General features: G+C 43.3%; 2 protein-coding genes across 3 annotated transcripts in view; one reads left to right on the top strand and one right to left on the bottom strand.

The window, feature by feature from the left end:
- Positions 1–2,808, bottom strand: part of wtap (WT1 associated protein) — a 42,241-nt gene extending 39,433 nt beyond the window's left edge. The window contains exons 1-2 of the mRNA XM_059986548.1: positions 2,761–2,808; positions 99–157 (exon numbers count right to left, since the gene is read on the bottom strand). The gene's annotated coding sequence lies outside the window, so the exon portion shown is untranslated. The remainder of the gene's footprint in view (positions 1–98; positions 158–2,760) is intronic.
- Positions 2,809–6,973: 4,165 nt separating this feature from the next.
- The window catches only part of sod2 (superoxide dismutase 2, mitochondrial), a 37,593-nt gene continuing 22,092 nt past the window's right edge, over positions 6,974–22,474 (top strand). For both annotated transcript variants that reach the window (XR_009515203.1, XM_059986549.1), the window contains exons 1-2: positions 6,974–7,124; positions 21,455–21,657. Coding sequence is in view for 1 of the 2 variants with exons in the window: in XM_059986549.1 (XP_059842532.1) it covers positions 7,096–7,124; positions 21,455–21,657 (232 nt within the window). In the remaining variant the exon portion in view is untranslated. The remainder of the gene's footprint in view (positions 7,125–21,454; positions 21,658–22,474) is intronic.

Here is a 22,474-nt window from a genome sequence, read left to right as displayed (position 1 = left end):
CCTTTATAGGATTATAGGACCTCTGTACTTAAAAAATAAACAATCTTTTCTAGCTGTTCTGATTAACCAGAAAAACAAAAGAAATTCAAACAACTTACAGTTGAGCTCTGAGCACTTAGTCTCCAATGCATGTACATAAACCTCCTGCTGTTTCCACCTGGAGGAAAATAGAACTGATTAGGCATTAAATCATAAATACAATCAAGAAAAAATTGTTTGCTTTCATTCTCACAACTTGTTCATTAAAAAAAAAGGACAGGGAGTAAACCAATTGACTTTGGCTAATTTACTCTGAGAGCCATGCTCTATTTTGACTTCTTTTACCTAGTAAGGCATTTTCAGCTAACCTGAATACGTCAGATCTCCACTAACATTTTTGCAAAGTGATCACATCTAACAGGCTGCCTGTAATTTTATTACAACTGTGCTTCAGTACCTGGCCTGAAAGAGGAAACAGTTTCTTGCCATCTCTCAATTATATTAATCACCACTCACTGTTTTATATTCAAGTCTAGTCAGTACTGTTCACAAAATTTACTCTGATATCATTTTCATGAACCTTTTCTAAAGCTCTAGTGGCCATACACTATAACCAGGAATAAAATCAGGACTCAGTGAGGGTAAACCAGGGTAAACCTCAGACCTTAACCTTAATAGCCCAATTATGTCCTATTCACAAAAGGACATCCAACCTGTCAATCTAAAGCAAAATAATGGAAGGTATTATTGACATTGCCATCAAGCAATGAATGCCCAACAATAACCTCCTTACAGGTCCCAGATTGAATTTCAAAGTCTTAGTTCAACCATGGACCAAGGAACTGAATTCTAGGTATGCTTAGTGACTACTCTTTACCATCAAAGCTGCATTTGACAGGGTGTGGTATCAAACAATTCAGGTAAAACTGAAATCAAACGGCACCAGTGGTGGACAAAAGAAAGATGGTTATAGTAGGTGAAAGGCCCCACCAGTACATCACTGCACAAGTTCCTCAAGGCAGTTTGTGACTTCGCCCAATCATCTTCAGCAGAAATGTTCACTGATGATTGCAGAGTGTTCAATTCTTTTTGCATCTCCTGAGCAAATGAAGAGTTGCTTGTTTCTACAGCGCAACAAGACACGTTTAAGCATGGTGGGTAAATGGCAAACTTTCATACTACAGGAGTCCAGGCAATGACCATCTCCTACAAGGAAGCCCGATGTCTGCTGCCAGGTAAATAACCTCTTCCTTAATGTCAACAACACAAAGGAGATAGTTATCGGCTTCAGGAGAACTCACACCCTCCTTTACATCAGCAGTATAACAGTGGAAACTGCAAACAGTTTCAAACTTATGGGAGTGCACATCACACACAACCTTTCATGGTCCCAGAACGCATCCTACACAGTCAAGAAAGCTGGACCTTGCACATCCATACTTACGCCATTCTATGGATGTGCAGTAGAGTGCATCCTAACGAGCTGAATCATTGCTTGGTACAGAAACTACATGCTGATGGACAGTAATGCTCTACAATGGGCTGTAAAACTGTCCAATGCATCACTGGCACCAGCCTACCCACCATCAAGGGCACATATACAGAAAGTTGCTGGAAAAGGGCCAGTACCATCATGAAGGATCCCACACACCCTGCTCATGGACCGTTTATCCCACTCCCATCAGGGAGGAGGCTACATAGTATCCACGACAGGTCTACCAGACTCAAAAACAGTAAGTGATCAACACCTCCATCCATTAACTTCACCATTACTTTATCATTTCCTACCAGTCACCTTAAATACAGCTTAGTACCACTTTATGGACATACAAACAATGCATACAAGCTATCTTATGTATTCATATCTATTATGTTTTTTATAATTATTATTGTGTTATCTTTTCAGGTTTTTTGTGCTGCATCAGATCTGGAGTAACAATTATTCCTTTTGCCTAACATTTGTGTACAGGAAATGACATTAAACAGTCTTGAATCGTTGCCCATCACCACCTGTACCATTTACCTGAATTTTTTCCTAGATCAGTCACATATATACCCTGGCTACATCATGGCAGGCAAGTTACTGGAAGGGGTATTGAGAGACAGGAAATAACTGCATTTGGAAAGGCAAAGACAGATGAGGGATAGTATGGCATTTTGCATGGCAAATCATTTCACAAATTTGAGGTTTTTTTTTGCAGAGATGACCAAGACTTTGTTTACATGTACAAAGCTTTTGAGAAGGTCCAGCATGGGAAACTGGCCCAAAAGATGAGATCACATAGGACCCAGGGGAGCAAAGACAATTCAATACAAAACTAATTTGGAGGCTTTTGACTAGAAGTATGTGCAGGGATTGGTGGTGGGCCAGTTATATAAAACACTAGGAGCAAACTGTTACAAGTTGAGCAAAACTAGACAGTTTCATTGTCTATTATATGGGAATTTAACATCAATCTGATTTGAATGGAAGATGCTTGTTACAGATTATCATGATAAAAGATTTCATCAAAATACACTTTAATACCATTAGACATCACTTTCCTGCCTTCTCCACAATATCCTTTCAGTAAAAGACTGTACAGCATATAATCGGGAGTGAGAAATACTAACAAAAATACAATTCTTCTCCCCAGATCAGACAAAGTTGGTAATGACTCTGGTTTCTGATCAATTACTGGATAAGATCTTCCAAAGCAATTAAAATACTTCATACTAAAATAAAGACATGCACGCTCACTGGTTAAGCTCAGTTTCAAACTTCATTCCATTAATCATTACCTGGAACATAAGTCATCTCGGGATAGAGACTTGAAGTCTGATTCACTTAGGCGAACCTATACACAAAATAAAACAAGAAATTATTATTTGTTACAAGTGACAAAGAGATCACCTTATAAAGGTTTATAGAATATATAAATTTATTTTTACTTACCTTCTTTGGTAGAGGTTCTTCATTAGTCATTCTGATTCCTGAAAAAAATGTTGGTAATTTACATTAATAATCCAAATAGCAAAACACTATCTCCTTGCAGTTAATTGGTACTTACAGCACTATATCAAATTCTAGAATCAGTCTTAGTCCATACAGACAGCAGCTGAGTTCAGGATTGAATTTGCATCACTGACAGTATGAAATTTAACTGTGCCATGCCATCTGTAAATTCTGTCAATATACAACCTTGAATGCTTCACAATAACAAATCTTACTATCAAAATGATCCCACTCTAAATATTCACATCTCAAAATAGTGTGGGCTAAATCAAAGTACATATATGTTACAATACACTACACTGAGATCAATTTTCTTGTAGGCATTTACAGGAAAACAAAGAAATACAATAAAGTTTATGAAAAACTATACACAAAGACTAACAAAGAACCAAAACGCAAAAGAAGACAAATTGTACAAATAAAACAATATTGAGAATATGAGTTCAGGAGGCCTTGAAAGTGAGTCTGTAGGTTGTGGAATCAGTTCAGTTGAGGTGTATGAAGTTATCCGCACCAGTTCAGAAGCCTGATGGTTATAGGGTAATAGCTGTTCCTGAACCTGGTGGTGTGAGACCTAAGGCACCTGCCCAGTGGTAGTAGTGAGAAAAGAGCATGGCCTGGATGGTGGGGTTCTTGGTGAAAGATGCTGCTTTCTTGCGGCAGAGCTCCATATAAACTTGCTCTATTGTGGGGAGTACTTTGTCTGTGATGGACTGGGCTGTATCCTACACTTTTTGCAGGTTTTTCTCTTCCTGGGCATAGGTGTTTTCATACCAGGCTGTTATGCAACCATTCAGGCCAAATCTGTGCAAATGTAATATAAAGCGGTTTAATTTGGCAGTATGAAGTAATCAAATAGTCTGTTGCCATTTATTGCACGAGGCTTGGGGTATAAAATGGAGCAATCCTTCATTTCTGCAAACTAGAAATTCTTTCTACACACCTTGCTAATGGTCAACCAATCAATTTATTAATATGCCATTAATTAATTTCATAGCAAAAGCTTTGTCTATTTCATAATCATTCATGAATGTTACCATCTTAATATCTGATCTGATCCAATGTCATCATTCAATTCTTTGCCTTACAGCGGCACAACCCTAAATGAAGAAATTCAGGATATACGATTCCTTAACAAACACAAAAAAAATCTGCAGATGCTGGAAATCCAAGCAACACGCATACAAATGGCTGCAATTCGGGCAGCATCTATAGAAAAGAGTAAATGATGCTTTGGGCCACGACCCTTCATCAGGACTGTCTTGGCCTGAAACTTCGTCTGTGTACTCTTTTCCAAAGATGCTACCTGGCCTGCTAAGTTCCTCCAGCATTTTGTGTGGAGGATTTCTTATACCTGATCTTGACATGAATGCTATTTTTTCCCCTGTTCCTATAACTTTCATACTTTTGGTCAAACATTCTCACTATACTTAATAATGTTGCCAGAACTTGAGGGACTAAGTTACAGAGAGTTTGAGCAGGTTTGTTCTCTCCCTCCACCCCACTTGGACCACAGAAAAATGAGAGGTGATATTATAGGTGTATAACATCCTGAAGGGTGTAGATAAGGAGAATGTACATAGTCCTTTTCCCAGGGTTGGGGAATCAAGAACTAGAGGACAGAGGTTTAAGATTTATGAAACCTGTCAGGGGCATCTTTTGGAAGGAAGCAGTTGGAGGTAAGTGCTTCTACTTGGACAGCATGGTCAGTACTTGGAACAAGATATCAGAGGAAGTGGTCGAAGCAGGTACATTATCAACATTTAAAATGTACATAGAAAGGAAGGATTTAGAGGGATATAGGCTAAACATGGGCAAATTGAACAAGGTTAGAAAGGAACCTTGGCCAGCATGTACCAGTTAGTTTCAAGAGCCTGTTTCCATGGTTAACTCAGCACTCGCTGCTCTCTGGAGAACCCCTGAGAAGATTTCAAGGAAACACAGAGAATCTTAGAAGCACAAAGTGTGCTGACCCATGAGTCCTTAAAATCCCATGATGTTATCTCAAATTTAAGATTGTAATTTATTTAGGTATTGAAATGCTTGGTCAGGTGACTGCAAATTGCTAGGTGCAAGAGTTGCAATGACAATTCTCAAAGGACACCTGGAACCATGGTAAGTGGAAACTGTAACCCACCAATTCCAATGCACCAATTATTTCCATTCTCTCGAACTTGCCCACCAGCCACACTCCAGATTCCCCTGACACTCAGTTAGACCACATCAGGGATAATTTACATTACAAATTATCCTACCAACAGCATGAGAAGTGGGAGGATGGTAAGGTATAGAGGCTCAGAGGATGATTTCTTTTATCAGGTGGAGTTATAGAAGAGAGATAATAATAAAAACCTACACAATACTATTTATATCACCGTTTGGGTAATGCATGCAGTTGTCACCACATTGCACAGAAGATATAGGACGTTGCCAGGATTAGAATATTGTTACCATCAGGAAGAGTTTGAGGCCTTTTTTGTAGTAGAGAAAAGGTACAGGGAAGGTCTGAAATTAAGTATATAATTAGAAAGGACTTAAACAGAGTATATGGGAGGAGAATTAAATAAATTGCTTTTTTTCCCTCTCCACCCAGAGGACAAGAAAGTTTATAAAGGCAAAAATGCATACTCGAAGAGCCACAAAGCTGTGGAACTAATTACTGGAAGGCAGGATTAAAAACTGGGAAAATAAAACGTCATAAATTAGTATAACTTTACCCTTCTTTCCAAAACCAGTGCCTGATCTGCTGACTACTTCCATCTTTGCTAATGTCTTCATGAATTGCTAAACATGAATTTTATTTTTTGAAGTGTATCACTTCAAGTAACTCAACCATTTTATTCCACATGAACAAAGTAACTGAATGCACTGAAACGTGAAAAACGAACAACTGCAGTTGGAACGTAAATACAAACAAAACACGTACAAGCCAGCTTTGTCAAGAGGTTTCAAAACAGTTAATTAATGAAAATTCAATGGCCTGTAAGATTAACTCCTCTTCAACAAGCGATCTGAGAATTTACAGCATTACAGTATTCCAACAGAGTAATCGGAGGATGGAAACTCATGCTCCCGCCCAATGCTAAGACTGTCAACAAAAGAAATCACCACCACACACCCCATCTAGTGAAAAGATGGTCATTTCAGCAAATCGCCACCATCTCAAGTCAGGCCCATATATAGCTCGCAACAAGGGAACAGCTTTATTACACCAACCCATAAACAACTAGCCATTTACGATAATATGATGCATTTTTTAACTTAAAAGAAATTAACTTCCACAGCGGGGCATGGAACGGCTAACAGGCTGCCTTGAATGTGTCAGAGCAAGAAAAATACACCCCTCTTCAGTTAACTACGAAACCCGGCCCGAGGAACAGGTCAGACCAGCGTCTTCCCCGGGATGGCGGCTGCAGGTCGTTCAACCCAGCGATGCGTCCAGGCAACCGCCTGGGCCTGCAGCCCCAACAGTTCTGGAGACACATGAACGAGTTCGGTACAAGCGGTGCCGAGTCGCACATCCGCGGGCTGTAGGGTAACTCCCGGCCCCGCTCCCCGGGATGGCGGGAAGAGCCGGGCCCCGTACCCCGGGATGGGCCCGATCTTCAGCAGCGACACAAAATGGCGCCGGCCGGCCATCAGCGGCCCCGCCCGAACCCTCGCCCACCCTCCCCCGCCCCGAGCTCCGGGATGTCGCCAACAACGGCACTTAACACACCGCGTCTAACGCCGCCCTCCGCGGTGCTCTTCAGCGAGGCGCAGGGCGGGCACCAAGAGAACGATTCAGCCGAACAGGGCGCCAGCAGCCGTCGCCGCCCGCCGTCACAGCCGCCATATGCAAGAGGGAAGCGGCGCCTGCCCGCGCGCGCCCCCGCCGGAAGGGGCGAGAACGCGGGCGCGGGGCGGCGGCCAGGCCGCGCAATCGGAGCCTCAGCGCGGAGAGGGGAGATGCCGGCGCCGCCCCCGCGCGCGCGCGCGCTGCGGTTCCTGTCCGGGTGAAGGGTGAGGGGGTGGAGCCAGCCAGCCAGCCAGCCGGCGGCCGGGACAGTGGCTGCGTCTCCCTCGCTGTGTCCTTGACTGGCGCCCGGGCCCTGCCCTGCCCTGCCCTGCCTGCCTGCACCATGTTCCGCGGAATCTGCCAGCTCCGCAGGTTAGTCTCACCTCCTACCCCTCGCTATCCCACCTCATTCACCGCCCCTCGCCAGGTCCTTCCTGCTCCACTACCCCCTTTACTTCCCTCTCTACCAGCCTTGTATTCGGCCATTATGTTGTACCAAACTAATTGTTCAAACACGAGGAAATCTGCAGATGCTGGAAATTCAAACAACGACACAAAATGCTGGTGGAACACAGCAGGCCAGGCAGCATCTATAGGGAGAAGCGCTGTCGACGTTTCGGGCCGAGACCCTTCGTCAGGACTAATTGTTTCTGCCATACCCCTTATTCTCTAGAAAGTCATATATCTTATCCCTCGAAAACTCTGTATAACTTACCCGTTAAACATGTTAGGCTTTCAGCTCTGTAGTTCCTAGGTTTTTCTCTGCAGTCCTTTTTAAAAAAAAAACTCAAATAGTTTGTTGGTTTTTAGTGCTAAAAGCTTTGAGTTCAGATGTTTGCCTGTTAAAGATTGTCAGTAAGACTTTATTAGATGTGCACCTGTCGTTTGTTTCTATTAACATTATTTGACCGTGAGATATAGGAGCAGACTTGGGCTATTCGACACGCTGTTCTACATTTGATGATGGCATATTTATTATCCCTCTTAATCCCATTCTCCTACATTCTCCCTGTAATATTTGACAACGTTCTAATTGGGAACTTATCAACTTTCACTTTAAATATAGCTAATGACGACCGCCACAGCTGTCTGTGGCAATGGATTGGAGTTTCACCCCCCCCCTAAGGAAATTCCTCCTCATCTCTGTTCTAAAGGGACATTCTTGTATACTATGGCTGTGTCCTCTGGTCATAGACCCTCCCACTATTGGAAATGTCAATTGCAGGTCCATTTTATCTAGGCCTTTTTATATTTAGTTGGTTTCAGTAAGATTCCCCTCCAGTGAGTACAGGTCCAGATTCTTCAAATGGTCCTAATTTATTAACCCTTCCATTCTTGCAAACCAATGCTATAACATCCTTTCTTAAACATGTGTCGAATAAGGTATTTGGAATGCTTACCTTCAGTCAGGACATTAAATACAGCAGGTGAGGCATCATATTGCATACACGTCTGTATAAGACATTGGTGGGACCACACTTGGAATAATGTATGCAGTCTGGTGGTCCAGCCATAGAAAAGATGTCATGCTGATAGAAGTGCAGAAAAGATTCACAAGGAGGTTTTATAAAATTACCAATCCCACCCTGTCTTCAGTTTAAAAAAAAATGCCATTCGCTCTCAGTTCCTTTGTCTTTGCCTCATCTGTCCTTTTTTCTGAAAGAATAGTGTTTCCTGTCCCTTCCTCCCACTAATCTTCCTGGCAAGAGGCCAAAGTACTATACCTGCCCATTCATCTCCATTCAGGACCCCAAACAGTCCTTCCAGGTGAGGCAACACTTTACCTGCGAATCTGTTGGGGGTCATCTGTTGTATCCAGTGATGCTGATGGAACCTCCTCTACATTGGTGAGACCTGGGGAATTGCTTTGTCAAGCACCTTTGCTCCATCTGCAAAAAGCAGGTGGCCAACTAATTTAATTCCAGTCCTCATTCCCGCTCTGAAATGTTGGTCCATGGCCTCCTCTACTGCCAGGACAAAGCCAGGCGTTGGAGGAGGAGGGTAGCCTCCAATCTGATGGCATGAACATTGAGTTCGTATGGTAACTTTTCCCCCTCCCCCTTCTCTCTCAGTTCCTCACTCTGCCCTCCCCGCCTTGCCTCTTCTCTTTCCTTCTTCTGCCTATCACTTCGCCTGGGTCCCTCCTGCCCTTCCCTTTCTCCCACGGTCCACTCTCCTCTCCTATGAGATTCTGTCTTCTCCAGTCCTTTACTTTTCCACCTATCACTTCCTCCCCCCACCTTATTCTGGCTTCTTTCCCCTTCCTTTCCAGCCCTAATGAAGGGTTTTAGCCTGAAATGTCGACAGCTTATTCATTTCCATAGATGCTGCCTGACCTGAGTTCCTCCAGAATTTTGTGCGTGTTGCTCACTAGGGTGTTACCAGGACTCGGGTGGAGTGGACTTGGGTTCCAAGGAGAGATAGCACAGTCTGGGATATTTCTCCCTGGATCATGGAAGAGCTGATTGGTGAATTTGTGGAGGTGTATGACGCGAGGGGCATAGGTTACAGTATTTTTTTCTAGGCTGGTGGAGTCTAAAGTCTAGACAGTAAACAGTAGGTTTAGTTTAATTTTTACTTAGCAATATGGCACAGCCTGGCAACCCCACAGCCCCGATTAACCCTAACCTAATCACAGGACAATTAACACACCCAAAATGCTGGTGGAATTAACCTACCCGGAATGACTTTGGAATGTGGGAGGAGACTGGGCATCCAGGGAGAAGCAACGCATTTCACGGGATGGATGTTAAGAGATTCCTTACAGAACGGCGCCGGACGAACTCCGGCACACCCGAGCTGTGAGCATGATGCTACACTGCCATGCTGCCCATGTGAGAGTGGAAAGACCTATTTATCGAGATTGTGAGGAATGGGTCCTTCCGGCCCTGTGAGCCACGATTTAACTCTACCCTTATCATGGGACAATTAACAATGACCAATTAATCTACCGATCTTTACGCGTTTGGACTGTGGGAGGAAACCGGAGAACTCCGAGGAAAGCCGCTTGTTCAGGGGTACTCTACAGACTGCAGCAGTCAATGAACACGGGTCGCTGGTGCTGTAATAGTGTTACGCTAACGCTATGTTATTGCGCCACTCCAAATTCACCCCCTTGTCCCATTGAACACTTGATTATTTAACGATATGGCTTCCACTGCCCTCTGTGATAAGAGAATTGAACTGGGGTCGCAGGTACTGTAAAGCATTATGCTAACCGTGCTGGGCAAAGGGGACGGAGGGGATATTGATGAGGTGGGTCGGTATATGATGTGAGCTTCCAGAGGAAGTGGTAGAGGTGTTGAAAGGGCCGTTTTACAGGTGTGTGGACAGGAGATTTGAGGATGTGGTGAACGGGACTTGCTCAGGTTGCACACTTGGTCAGCATGGATGGTTGTTACGATTTTGCCATCTTTCCTACAGTGTGGTGCTCACAGCGCTGGTTGTCTCACAACCTCCCTGTACTGTAAACTAGCCTGTGAAGGCAGGTCTCCCGTTTATTTTCTCAACCACCTTCGGTCATTCTTAGACATGACATGCAAACGGCTTCTTTAGTACCTCCCGGGTTCCTATCATAGATTTTAGCCTCATTTCCCCTAAGATGCCATGCCTCTCATATTTCGGGATTTGACTAATGAAAGCAAGTATGCTGTACCATTGACACCAAAGTCTGGTGAACCTCATTGTGGTTCTTATCTGCAGGAAATGTTGGTTGCGCCGTGAACTCTGGCTCAACGTTGATGACAGACAACACACACAAAATGCTGGAGTAGCTCAGCAGGCCAGGCAGCATCTAGGGAGGCGTAAACAGGGGACAGTTCAGGCCAAGACCCTTCACCGGGACTGGAAAGGAAGAGATGGTGGGGGGAGGGAAGTAAGTAGTAAGAGGTTGTAGGTGATGGGTGAAACTGGACGGAGGGGGGGAGGTGGATGAGTGAAGTAAAGAGCTGGGAAGTTGATTGGTGCACACAAAATGCTGGAGGAATTCAGCAGGTGAGGCAGCATCTGTGGAAACAAAGAGCCGCCTGGCCTGCTGAATTACTCCAGCACTGTGTGGTTTGGATTTCCACCATCTGCAGATTTTCTCGAGTTTGTGCTCAGGAATCTGAGCTTCAAGCACTGAGGTACATCAAAGAGTGTGTGGAGTTACCTAGACTACTTTCAGGAAGTAGTCACACCCATATTTCAAAATTGGTCTGTGGCTGAGGACCAGAGGGTATGACTGACAGTTCTGGAGGAACCTCAGCCCCTGAGCTTGTCCAGTGGGTCTGAGATTGTTGCTTCCTGTGAGATTCAGAGCAGGGGGCTGTAGGAAGGGTGAGCTGCTCAACTGTGGTTCGGGGAACCATTCGGGGGGGGGGGGGGTTAAATGAGCAATGTGGTTGTAATTGGCAATAGTATAATCAGGGGCACAGACAGGATTCTCTGTCACAATGTTTGAGAGTCCCAAATGCTGTACTATCTGCCTGGTGCCCTGGTTTGGGACATCTCATCTGCCCTGCAGAGGAATTAATGAGGGGAAAGATATACACATGGGTGCCAACGATGAGGAAATTGGTTCTGTTGAGGGAATTTGAGCAGGTAGGGGTTAAATTAAGACATAGAAATGAAATGGTAATGATCTCTGGATTGTAATCTGAGTCATGCAGATTAGCACAAGATTAAATACATGGTTGAAAGATTGATGTGGGAGAAGTGGGTTTGAATTTCTGGGACATTGGCACCAGTAACGGGGAAGGGGAGAGCTGTTCAGATGGGATTGGCTCCAGTTAACCATGCTGAGATCAGAGTTATGACGCATTGCTTAACTAGGCTGTGTGTAGGGCTTTATACTAAATAGTATGGGGGCTGGAGTGGATTTAACAGTTTGGAAATGTCAGGATAAAGTGAAACAGAAAGGAGAGTGCAGGAATGGTTATAAGAATCCCCAAAATCAAAAAAAAGGACAAAGCTTAGAAAGGGATAAGAATTTAATTTGTAACATGGAGACAATTTGAAAAAAGGTGATGAATACAGGGCTTGAAGCTGTTATATTTGAATGTGAAATAAGGTAGATGAATGTGTAGTGCAGTTGGAGATTAACAGGTATGACCTGAGCATCAAGGTGATGCCTCTGGAAGGAAGATCACAGTTGGAAGCTTAACATCCGAGGATACATGTGTATTGAAAGGGCAGGCAGAGGGGGTGGGTGCCTCTGTTGGTTTAAAAATAAAAAAAATTGAGACCTCATCCTTAGAAAGAAGTGACATAGGATTAGAGGATGTAGAATTCTTAAGGGACCCTTTTGGGAGTTACATACAGGCCTCTGAACGGTAGCCAGGATACAGGTAGCCATAAAGTACAATGGCTGACAGAAAGGGGATGTAAAAAGGGCAATGTTGCAATAGTCATGGGGGATTTCAGTTTGCAGGTAGATTTGTGCAGGATCCCAAGCGAAGGTATTTGTAAAATGTCTGAGGTGGCTTTTTAGAGCAGTTGGTGGTTGAGCTCACTAGGGAAAAGGCAACTCGGGATTGCCCTCACCCTGCCCCCAATAAGTTGTTCACCCCTCCCCCCAGTTGTAGCCCTTTTTTCTTAAGAATGCAGGTCACTGCTGCCCCCAAAGAAGTCCTAATGATTCTGAAACTCTGCCATCTGTATCTGCTTCTCAACTACACATTCATCTGCCTTAAATTTCTGTTCCTAGCCTCACTAACATGTGGAATGATCCAGAGATTACTGCCCTTTCATGCCCTCTTTAATTTCTTTCCTATCTCTATATTCACTGTATCTACTTCCTCCTCCTACTTGTGTGGTTGGTACCAGCATGCACTATGGCCTCTGCTGCACACCTTCTCCTTGTGAAAGTATTCTGTCGGCTGCTCTGAGCCATCGCTGATCCTGGCACCCGGGAGATAGCTCAATATTGTATCCTTTGTTGCTGCAAAGTTACCTACCTGCACCTTAGCTATTGAATCACCTATCGCTGATGAACTGTTTGACTTCTCCCTGATCTACTGAGACCCTGAGCCATTCTTCCAGCCACTAACTTGACTGCTGCTTCTTTGCCCATACAGGTCATTCCCCCCCTACACCCCCAGCAGTATCCAAAGGGGCATAGCTACAGGAGAACCCTGTACTGTCTATTGCCCGTGCCTCTCCTGGTGGTCACCTCACTATCTGCTGCCTGTACCTTAGGTGGAGCCATCTCACTAAAACTGTGATCAATAATAGTTCCGGCATCCCATGAGGACCTCAAGCACGTCCACCTCCACGTTTGTCTGCAGTTCTTTAACAGGGGCAGTGAGGACCTGGAGCTTCCTGCAGGTGCAGTTGTCAGTGACACTGGAAGTCTCCCTGATCTCCCACACTCTTCATGGCGAGCACGCCACTGTCCTAACTGACTCCCCACTGTGCTAATATTTTTGCCCATCTTACCAAATGATTGATGTAGTGTACTTCTGTAACCAAAGATTACCTTCATTATTGTCTGCGATTTCACCAATCCTTGTGTCATGATTACATTTTATAACTATTAACTCACTTGTAACAATTTGATCCCTAAGACTAGAACTAGAAGTCACAGATTAAGGGTGCAGGGTGAAATTGATTAGAACCGGAAGGGGAACTTATTTACTAAGGTGTGGCTGGGGTTCAATTGCAACATTTAAGAGAAGTTTGGGTAAGTACATGATTGGGAGGGGTATGGAAGGTTTTGATCAGGTGCAGGTCGATGGGACTTGGCAGAGTAAGTTTTGCATGGTCTGGATGGGCTAGGGGCCTGTTTCTATGCTGTTGTGCTGTGCAATTTGCCCCTTGGTTGGTCACATTTAAAGGGACTGCAGTGTTTAGGCCAATTATTCTTAACAGTGCTGATGGGCAGAGGGATCTTGAAGTCCAAGTTCATATCTCCCTGAAAATGCCTACCCAGGTTGATAGGGTGGTTAAGGACATAAGAAATAGGAGCAGGAGTGGGCCATCCAGCCCATCGAGCCTGCTCACCATTCAATAAGATCATGGCTGATCTGTCCGTAAACTCAGCTCCATCTGCCTGCCTTTTCCCCAGAACCCTTAATTCCCCTACTATGTAAAAACCTATCTAACTGTATCTTAAATATATTTAGTGAAGAAGCCTCAAGTGCTTCCCTGGATAGAGATTTCCACAGATTCACCACTCTCTGGGAAAAAGTTTCTCTTGAGGCAATGTCCCCTCGTTCTAGTCTCACCTACCAATGGTTAAGAAGGCATATGGTAGGCTTGCTTTTATTAAGTGAGGCATTGCATTCAAAAGTCAGCAAGTTATTTTGCAGTTTTATAAAACTAGTTAGAGTATTGCATACAGTTCTGCTCACACCCTTAGAGGGCGGATGCTGCCTGGATTAGAGGGTATGTGTCATGATGAGAGGTTGGACAAACCTGGGTTGTTTTCTCTGGAGCTGAGGAGGCAGAAGGGAAATCTATTAGACTGAGAAGCATAGAGTAGACTAATACCAGAGGGCATGCATTTAAGGTGAGGGGGAGTAATTTCAAAGTAGGTGTGAGGGGCAAGTGTTGGTGCCTGGGGTGGAGGTAGACACAAATGCATTAGGGATTTTTAAGAGGTGTTTAGATAGGCACATAAGTATGAGGGAAGTGGAACAATATGGACATAGTGTAGGCAGAAGTCCATTTGATTACTAATTTAATTGGCATAACATTGTGGGTCGAAGAGCCTGTTCCTGTACGGTACTGTTCTATGACTGGTACACGACTCAGACTTCCAATTTCAAAATCACTTACAGAGGATTCCTCTTGCCCTCTCCTACCACCCCACCAGCCTGCAGGCCCAGTACATAATTCTCTAAAACTTCCACCACCTCCAACTGGATCCCACCTCCAAACACATCTTTCCCTCCTCCCCCACCACTTTCTGCAGGGATCGCTCCCTATGCGACTCCCTTGTCCATTCGTCCCTTCCCACTGATCTTCCTCTTGGCATTTATCCTGGCAAGTGGAACAAGTGCTACACCTGCCCCTACACCTCCTCCTTCACTACCATTTAGGGCCCCAAAGTGTCCTTCCAGGTGAGGCAACACTTCACCTGTGAGTCTGTTGGGGTCATATACTGTGTTCATTGCTCCCAGTGTGGCCTCATATATTGGTGAGACCCGGTATATTGTGAGACTGCTTCGCTAGAACGAGTGGGATCTCCCAGTGGCCACCCATTTTAATTCCACTTCCAACTCCCATCCCGATATGTCCATCCATGACCTCCTCCACTATCGGCATAAGGCAACACTTATATTCGAACAACACCTTATATTCGATTTGGGTAGCATCCAACCTGATGGCATGAACATTGATTTCTCAAACTTATAAAAATGCCTCCACTAACCCCCCCCCTTCACTATTTCCCATCGCCTTGTCCCTCTCTCATGTCATCTCTTTGCCTGCCCATCGCCTCCCTCTGGTGCTCCTCCCCCACCTTTTTCTTTCTTTCATGGCCTTCTCTCTCGTTCGCCAATTTCCTAGCTCTTTGCTTCATCCCTGCCACTCCAAGTTTCACCTATCGCTTGCCGTTTCTTTCTCCCCTCCTCCCACCTTTCAAATCTATTCCTCAGCTTTTTTTCTCCAGTCCTGCTGAAGGGTTTCAGCCCAAAACGTCAACTGTGCTTTTCCCCCTAGATGCTGCCTGGCTTGTCTCCAGTATTTTGTGCATGTTGCTCAGATTTCCAGCGTCTTCAGATTTTCTCTTGTTTGTCTCGATTATCTCTGCCTCCTATCACCAACTCAGTTTTGGAACCAATTTATTACATTTTAATATACATAGATATTACATTTACTGTCCTCTAGTCATCTGGCACCTCACCTGTGAAATCATCCAGCAGTCTCCTTTCTTGCTTCCATTGCTTGATGCCTCTCATTATCTTGTACACCTCTATCAGGTCACCTCTCATCCTCCATCACTCCAAGGAGAAAAGGCCAAGTTTACTCAGCCTATTCTCATAAGGCATGCTCCCCAATCCAGGCAACATTCTTGTAAGTCTCCTCTGCACCCTTTTTTTGGTTTTCATGTCCTTCCTGTAGTGAAGCGACCAGAACTGAGCACAGTACTCCAAGTGGGGTCTGACCAGGTTCCTTTAACATTACCCCTCAGCTCCTAAACTCAATCCCATGATTGATGAAGGCCAATGCACTGTATGCGTTCTTAACCACAGAGTCGACCTGCACAGCAGCTTTGAGTGTCCTATGGACTCGAACACCAAGATCCCTCCGATCCTCTGCACTGCCAAGAGTCTTGCCATTAATGCTATATTTTGCGGCTACGTTAAAGCTTTGAGACCATACGAGTCCATGTTTACGTTAAGACCATATCTGAAGTATTGTGTGCAGTTCTGTTAGTTCTATTACTGGAATGATGTGGAACTTTTGGAAAGGGTTCAGATGAAGTTTACTATCATGCTACCTGGATTAAAGACTGAGTTATAAGGAGAGTTTAGGCAAATGTGTTGTTTTCTCTGGAGTGTTGGAGGCTTAGGGGAGTCCTGTTAGAAGTTTATAAGATTGCAAGGCAGGCAGGGTAGATAGAATATTTTTTTCTCAGAATAGAAATTTCAGACAATAAAGTTCTTTTTCCCATTCCTTCTTAATTTTTTTCTGATACTTCTGGCTGTATTTTCATGATCATATTATAAATGATGGCTACTAAACCCTTCTGACAAGGATTCAGAGCTAAAATTTTTTCCGTAATGATCGATGGACCTAATTTCGGAAAAGACTAACTCATTATTCAAAAAATTTCTAACTTGCAAATATCTAAAAAAAAATGAGTTTTAGGTAAATTATATTTATTAGCTGTTCAAAGGACAGCTATTATCTAAAAATAGATCACAAAGACATGTTATACCTTTTTTTCCCCATAAAACAAAGGCTTGATCCATAAAAAAGGGCCGAAAAAGAAAGTTAGATATTATAGGGCTTGATAAGATAAACTTATTCAAGCCAAAAAGTTTACGAAATTGAAACCATATTCGCAATGTATGTTTAACTATAGGATTAGTTATTTGTTTATTCAATTTAGATAAAGAAAAAGGAAGTGAAAATCCTAAAATTGAAAACAATGAAAAGTCTTGTACAGATTTACATTCCAAATTTACCTATTGTGGGCAAGCTGCTATAGTCGATTCTTGTGTCCAAAATATTAAATATCGTATATTAACTGCCCAATAGTAAAATCTCAGGTTTGGCAAAGCCAAACCACCCTCCTTCTTAGGCTTCTGTAAATATTTTTTGCTTAGTCTAGGATTTTTATTCTGCCACAGATAGGAAGATATTTTGGAGTCAATAATATCAAAAAAAGATTAGGAATAAAAATGTTACAATTAGTCAATTCTTCTTCTACTTGTGCTAAACATGCCTTAATACAATTTAAGGTTGTACATAGAGCTCATATGTCTAAGGATAAACTGGCTCGATTTTATTCTCATCTTAATTCAACCTGCGATAGATGTCATTCTGATGTTGCTTCATTGACTCATATGTTCTGGTCTTATCCTTGTTTACAAAATTATTGGAAAGATATTTTCAGTATTATTTCAAGAGTTTTAAATATTAATTTCCAACCACATCCTCTTACTGCAATTTTCGGTTTACCAATGACGGATAGTAACCGTTTATCCGCTTCATCTCAACGAATGATTGCATTTGTTACATTAATGGCTAGAAGATCTATTTTACTGAATTGGAAAGAAATTAATCCTCCAACTGTACTTCAGTGGTTTTCTCAAACTATCTCTTGTTTGAGTTTAGAAAAAATTAGAAGTGTTGTCTTTGACTCTTCAGTTAAATTTGAAGAAACTTGGAGACCATTTATTCAACATTTTCATATGAGTTAAATTGTCTTTTCCTAAACTTCACTTTTATTATCCTTAGTTATTTGGATGGAGGTGCGGAGTTATTGATGCTACTGTGTGTATTTGACATAATGCAATAGCCCATGTTGGTTATTTTTCTCTTTTTTTGGGTTTTTTTTTACGTCTTTTGTTCGTAATTACCATGAGTTTGGGAGGTTATATATATTGATTATCATCTATTTGAATGTTTATTTAAACTATTAACTATGTACTTTCAAACTCTCTGTATTCATGTTTCATTTATGTTTGTTTAAAAATTAATAAAAAGATTTAAAAAGAAAGAAAAAATAAATTTCAGGGACCAGAAGACTTGCATTTAAGGTGAGGGGGGGGGAGGAGTTGAAAGCAGATGTGTTTGAATAAGTTTGTTTACACAGAAGTTATAGGGACCTAGAACCAACTGCAGTGGAGAATGGTGGAGTTAGGTAAGACAGTGGCACTTAAAAGGCTGCATGATTTTGGAGGAATAAAGATCAGGCAGAAGAGAATTAGTTTAATTCAACATTGTTGTTGGTGCATTATAGGTTAATAGACCTTTTCCTAATCTGTACTGTTCTATGTTTTCCATCTTAAAACTTGGAAACATTGCCACACATTCCAAAATATCCTCTCTCCGACACGCCTTATGACATCCCCTAAGATTTGAACAGGTGCTTTCTTTGTACTGTTCCATACACTCAACAATTCCTACTTCTCTAAACTTTTCAGCCTAAGGCAGTGCCAGTTAATGCTGATGAAATTGAAATGTCTCATTCCTATTACCCTGTCATTTACTGTTGACTTGCCTGTTCTATCTCCTGTTGACTGTTTGGGAGATCCATAATTTACTCCCAGCAATCCTTGCAAATCCAGCCGTACGGCCTCGTTTATGGTGCTTTCTCCGACGTCACACGCATTTCACTGTATGTTTCGACGTACGTCATTTGTTTCAAATCAGATCAGCGAGGATTGCGCTAGTCAGTCAGCGTGGCATGCCTGCAACTCGTTAACCCTAACCTGTCTGGTGGGGGGGGGGATGCACAAACTCCTTGCAGACAGCCCCAGGAGTTGTACCCCAGTCTTACAGATGATGTTGGAAAGTGTTGTGCTAACTGCTACGGTGCTGCTAGGGAGATTTTTTTTGACAAGCTGCTTAGTAGGTTAATTGGTCATTGCAACTTGTCCTGTGATTAGGCTTGGGTTTAATAACTGGTTTGTGGCTTGTTGGGCTTGAAGAAACAGTTCCTCATTGTATCTCTAAATAAATTTGTTATAAGTACATGCTATTTTTTCCCACAGTATACCTAACCTTGTTGTGTTTCCGTCTGCGTCCTTGCCCAACAAAAATCTTCTGATCTCAGTCCTGAAAGATCCAATAAATCCCCTCACAGAACCTACCACTGGAATCTCACTGAAACCTACGGAATATTGAAAGGTCTAGATAGAGTGGATGTCTCCTATGGTGGGTGAGTCTTGGAGCAGAAGCCCCCCCCCCCCCAGATCAGAAGGATGTCTCTTTAGAACAAAGATGAGGAGGACATCCTTCAGCTGGAGGGAGGTGAAACTGTACCACAGATGACAGCGGAGGCCAAGCCACTGGGTATGTTTAAAGCGAAGGTTGATAGGTTCTTGATTAGTAAGGATGTCAAGGGTTACAGGAGAAGGCAGGAAAATGGGATTGAGAAGACTAATAAATCAGCCATGAAGGAATGGCAGAGCAGACTTAATGGGCCAAATGACCTAATTCTGCTCCTATGTCTTCTGGTCTTGTTCTTCCCCCTGAATGAAATGTCACTACCACTTCAACATCACCCACTCAGCCCACAACTCCCTACCTACCCTACCTCTGCTTCACATAATATAAACCTCTATCAGGCATCCCCTCAACCTCTGACACACTAGAGAAAACTGTCTGTTTAAATGTTCCTCATATCACAAACCCTCTAATCCAGGCTGTATGCTGGCAAACCTCTTCTGCCCCTTCTCCAATGCTTCCAAATCCTTCCTGTAATTGGGCACACAAAGCTACAGACGCCGCCTAATGACTTCTTGACCCTTGCGTTCTATGTTCCTAATGATGAAGGCAAGCATCTTGTTTATTCTGTACACTATCCACCTTCAGTGAGCTATGGACTTGGACCCCAAGATCCCTCTGTACATTAATGCTTCTAATGGTCTTGCAGACTTTCCTCAGATTCCAATTCAGTAATTTATTACACATATGGTGAAATGTGACAGTTATGTAAACACACCACAGGATGTGCTGGATGCAGCTTGCGAGCATCGTCACACAATGATCGGCAGAACAACAGAGTACATAACAGGAAACCAAATCCACTGAAAAACCACTCACCTGTACACACAGACAGTTCTGCAGCTTCAGGGTGGGTCTCCAGGACATGGCCACTAAGCTTCGACACCCAGACTTCCGCATGACCTTCTGGCTTTGATCTTTGGTATTGACCCCTGGGCTAGCCGATGATGGGACTCTCAACGTCAGGCTTGATCTCCGGGCTCACTGACTGACTGACGCTCGTACCTCCTATTCATATGATCATCTGATCCTAGGACCCTCCAACCAGGGACAGCCCTACAATTACAGATGTCTTTCATCACCCATCCACATCATTGGACTTCAAGCGCCTGGACTCTGGATAACCTTTGTCCCCATGTTCACGTTGTTGGACTTTGAGTGCAGAGTGGAGGCCTGACCTGTTAACTTCACCATATCTCTGTCCCTAAGCCATAATTTGACCTCTGTCACTCCTCACTGTCCCCAAAACCATCCCTGCAGATTATTAAAAATAATACAAATAAGTATGAGCCATGATCTCAATGGAGGCCACTGCTTGGTGCCATCTTAACTGGCATCTTTACTCTTGTATTTGATCTCCCAAAGTGCAGCTCCTCCATCTGTCATTTCTGCACTCAAATATCCTGCTGTATTCCTCAACGACCTTCTTTTCTGTCTGCAACTACAGCACAATATCTTACAACTTGATTGAGGTTTGTTTTGAGGAGGTGATTGGTAAGGGTAACTTGCCTATCTATATTTTTTTCTAAGTAATTTATATACTGTATGTCACAAACATCAGAGGTCTCAACACCAATCTCCATCTGGAATAACACCCTCCCCCGCTCTTGCTCTGCTCTCTTCTACAGGCAAGCCCGTTCTGAATCCAGATTATCAAGTCACCCTGGAATCCCATTTTCTTCATCTATCTTCCTGATTAACTTATCATTAGGGACCTTGTCAGATGCAGTACTAAAGTCCATGTTGACAACATCCACTGCCCTATCCTCATCAACCACATAGTCACCTCCTTTAAAACACTTAGTTCACGTTTGTAAGACAGTGTTGTCACCAAACTTGTCAAACTTGAATTCCACCTGCCAATGTTTGTTCCAACTTTTCGATTAGTCTATATCCTACTGTAGCTTTAGACATCAGCTTCCTCACTTTCCACATCGCCAACTACTTCTGTGTCACCTATAAACTTACTGATCATGCCTTCTACATTCACAGTGAAAGCATTAATTTTTAAACAGTAACGGTCCTGGTACTCATCCCTGTAATATACCACTGGTCATAGATGTCCTACCAGAGAAGCATCACCTTCTGCTTCCTATCAAGCTAATTTTGAATCCAATTAACCAGCTCACCTTGGATCCCGTTGTCTTAACCTTCTGGACCAGCCTACCATGAGGTCCGTGTAACCCTAATCTACTTTAAGATATTGGGTCACAAGGCTTTAACAGATGCTGATGTATTTTAATACTAAAAACTTCAGATGCTGAAGAATATTTGGGTTCACCATTGATGGCCAATTAATTGAGTTTTATTTTGAATAGATGTGTGTCCAAAACTACTTCAACTTGGAGTTACCTAGCAATCAAGCAAAAGCACACACTGCCTGATCTCCCGTATGATTACGGTGCATTGGAGCCACACATCAGTGCGGAGATAATGCAGCTGCACCACAGCAAGCATCATGCCACCTATGTCAACAACTTAAATGTTGCAGAGGAGAAATATGCAGAGTCCCTGACAAAGGGTAAGTAAGTATAAGATTTACAATGCAACGAATGATGTTTAATGCTCATTTTTAAAGAAAATCTGCAACCCTAACCCCTACACCAGTTCTTGTGCCACACATTCAACCTTCCAAATCATCTCATTCTTGCCTTCACTGAGGCAGCAATCCAGAGATGCAGTGCCCCGACCCACCCCCCCCCCCCAAGGTCCTGCTTTCAACCTCCTACCTAACTCCCTAAATTCTCTCTTCAGCACTTCATCCCTTTTCCTAACTGTGTCAGTGGTAACAATTACAAGAAAATCTGCAAATGCTGGAAATCCAAGCAACACACACAAAATGCCAGAGGAACTCAGCAGGCCAGGCAGCATCTATGTAAAAGTTGACATTTTGGGCTGAAATCCTTCATCAGGTCTTGGGAAGAAAGATGAGAAGTTAGAGCAAGAAGCTGGGGGGAGGGGAGGAAGAAGTGCACGTGGTAGGTGATAGGTGAAACTAGGGGAGGGAAGTAAAGAGCTGGGAAGCTGTCAAGTGAAAGAGATACACGGCTGGAGAAGGGAGAATGTGCTAGGAGTGGGTCTGTAAGAAGCTGTACCCACGTGTATTTCTTGTAGATGCAGCAATCAGGAAACTGGAGGGCTCTCTGATCTCTCACGTCTTGTATGAGGAGCACACCACAGACCCCGATCCATTCTCACTACTCTAGTTAGGCACTAATAGATAAATCACAGCCCGGCTTTTGCCTTTTGCCAATGCCATGCTCCCCATTGTAACTGTGTCCCACAATGGCAGCAGGTTATTAAGAAGGCAAACGGAATGCTGGCCTTCATTGCTAGAG

This window comes from Hypanus sabinus, chromosome 12, assembly GCF_030144855.1.
Source record: "Hypanus sabinus isolate sHypSab1 chromosome 12, sHypSab1.hap1, whole genome shotgun sequence".
NCBI lineage: Eukaryota > Metazoa > Chordata > Chondrichthyes > Myliobatiformes > Dasyatidae > Hypanus > Hypanus sabinus.
The sequence above is the reverse complement of the archived record's forward strand: the minus strand, read 5'-3'. Positions and strand labels throughout refer to the sequence as shown.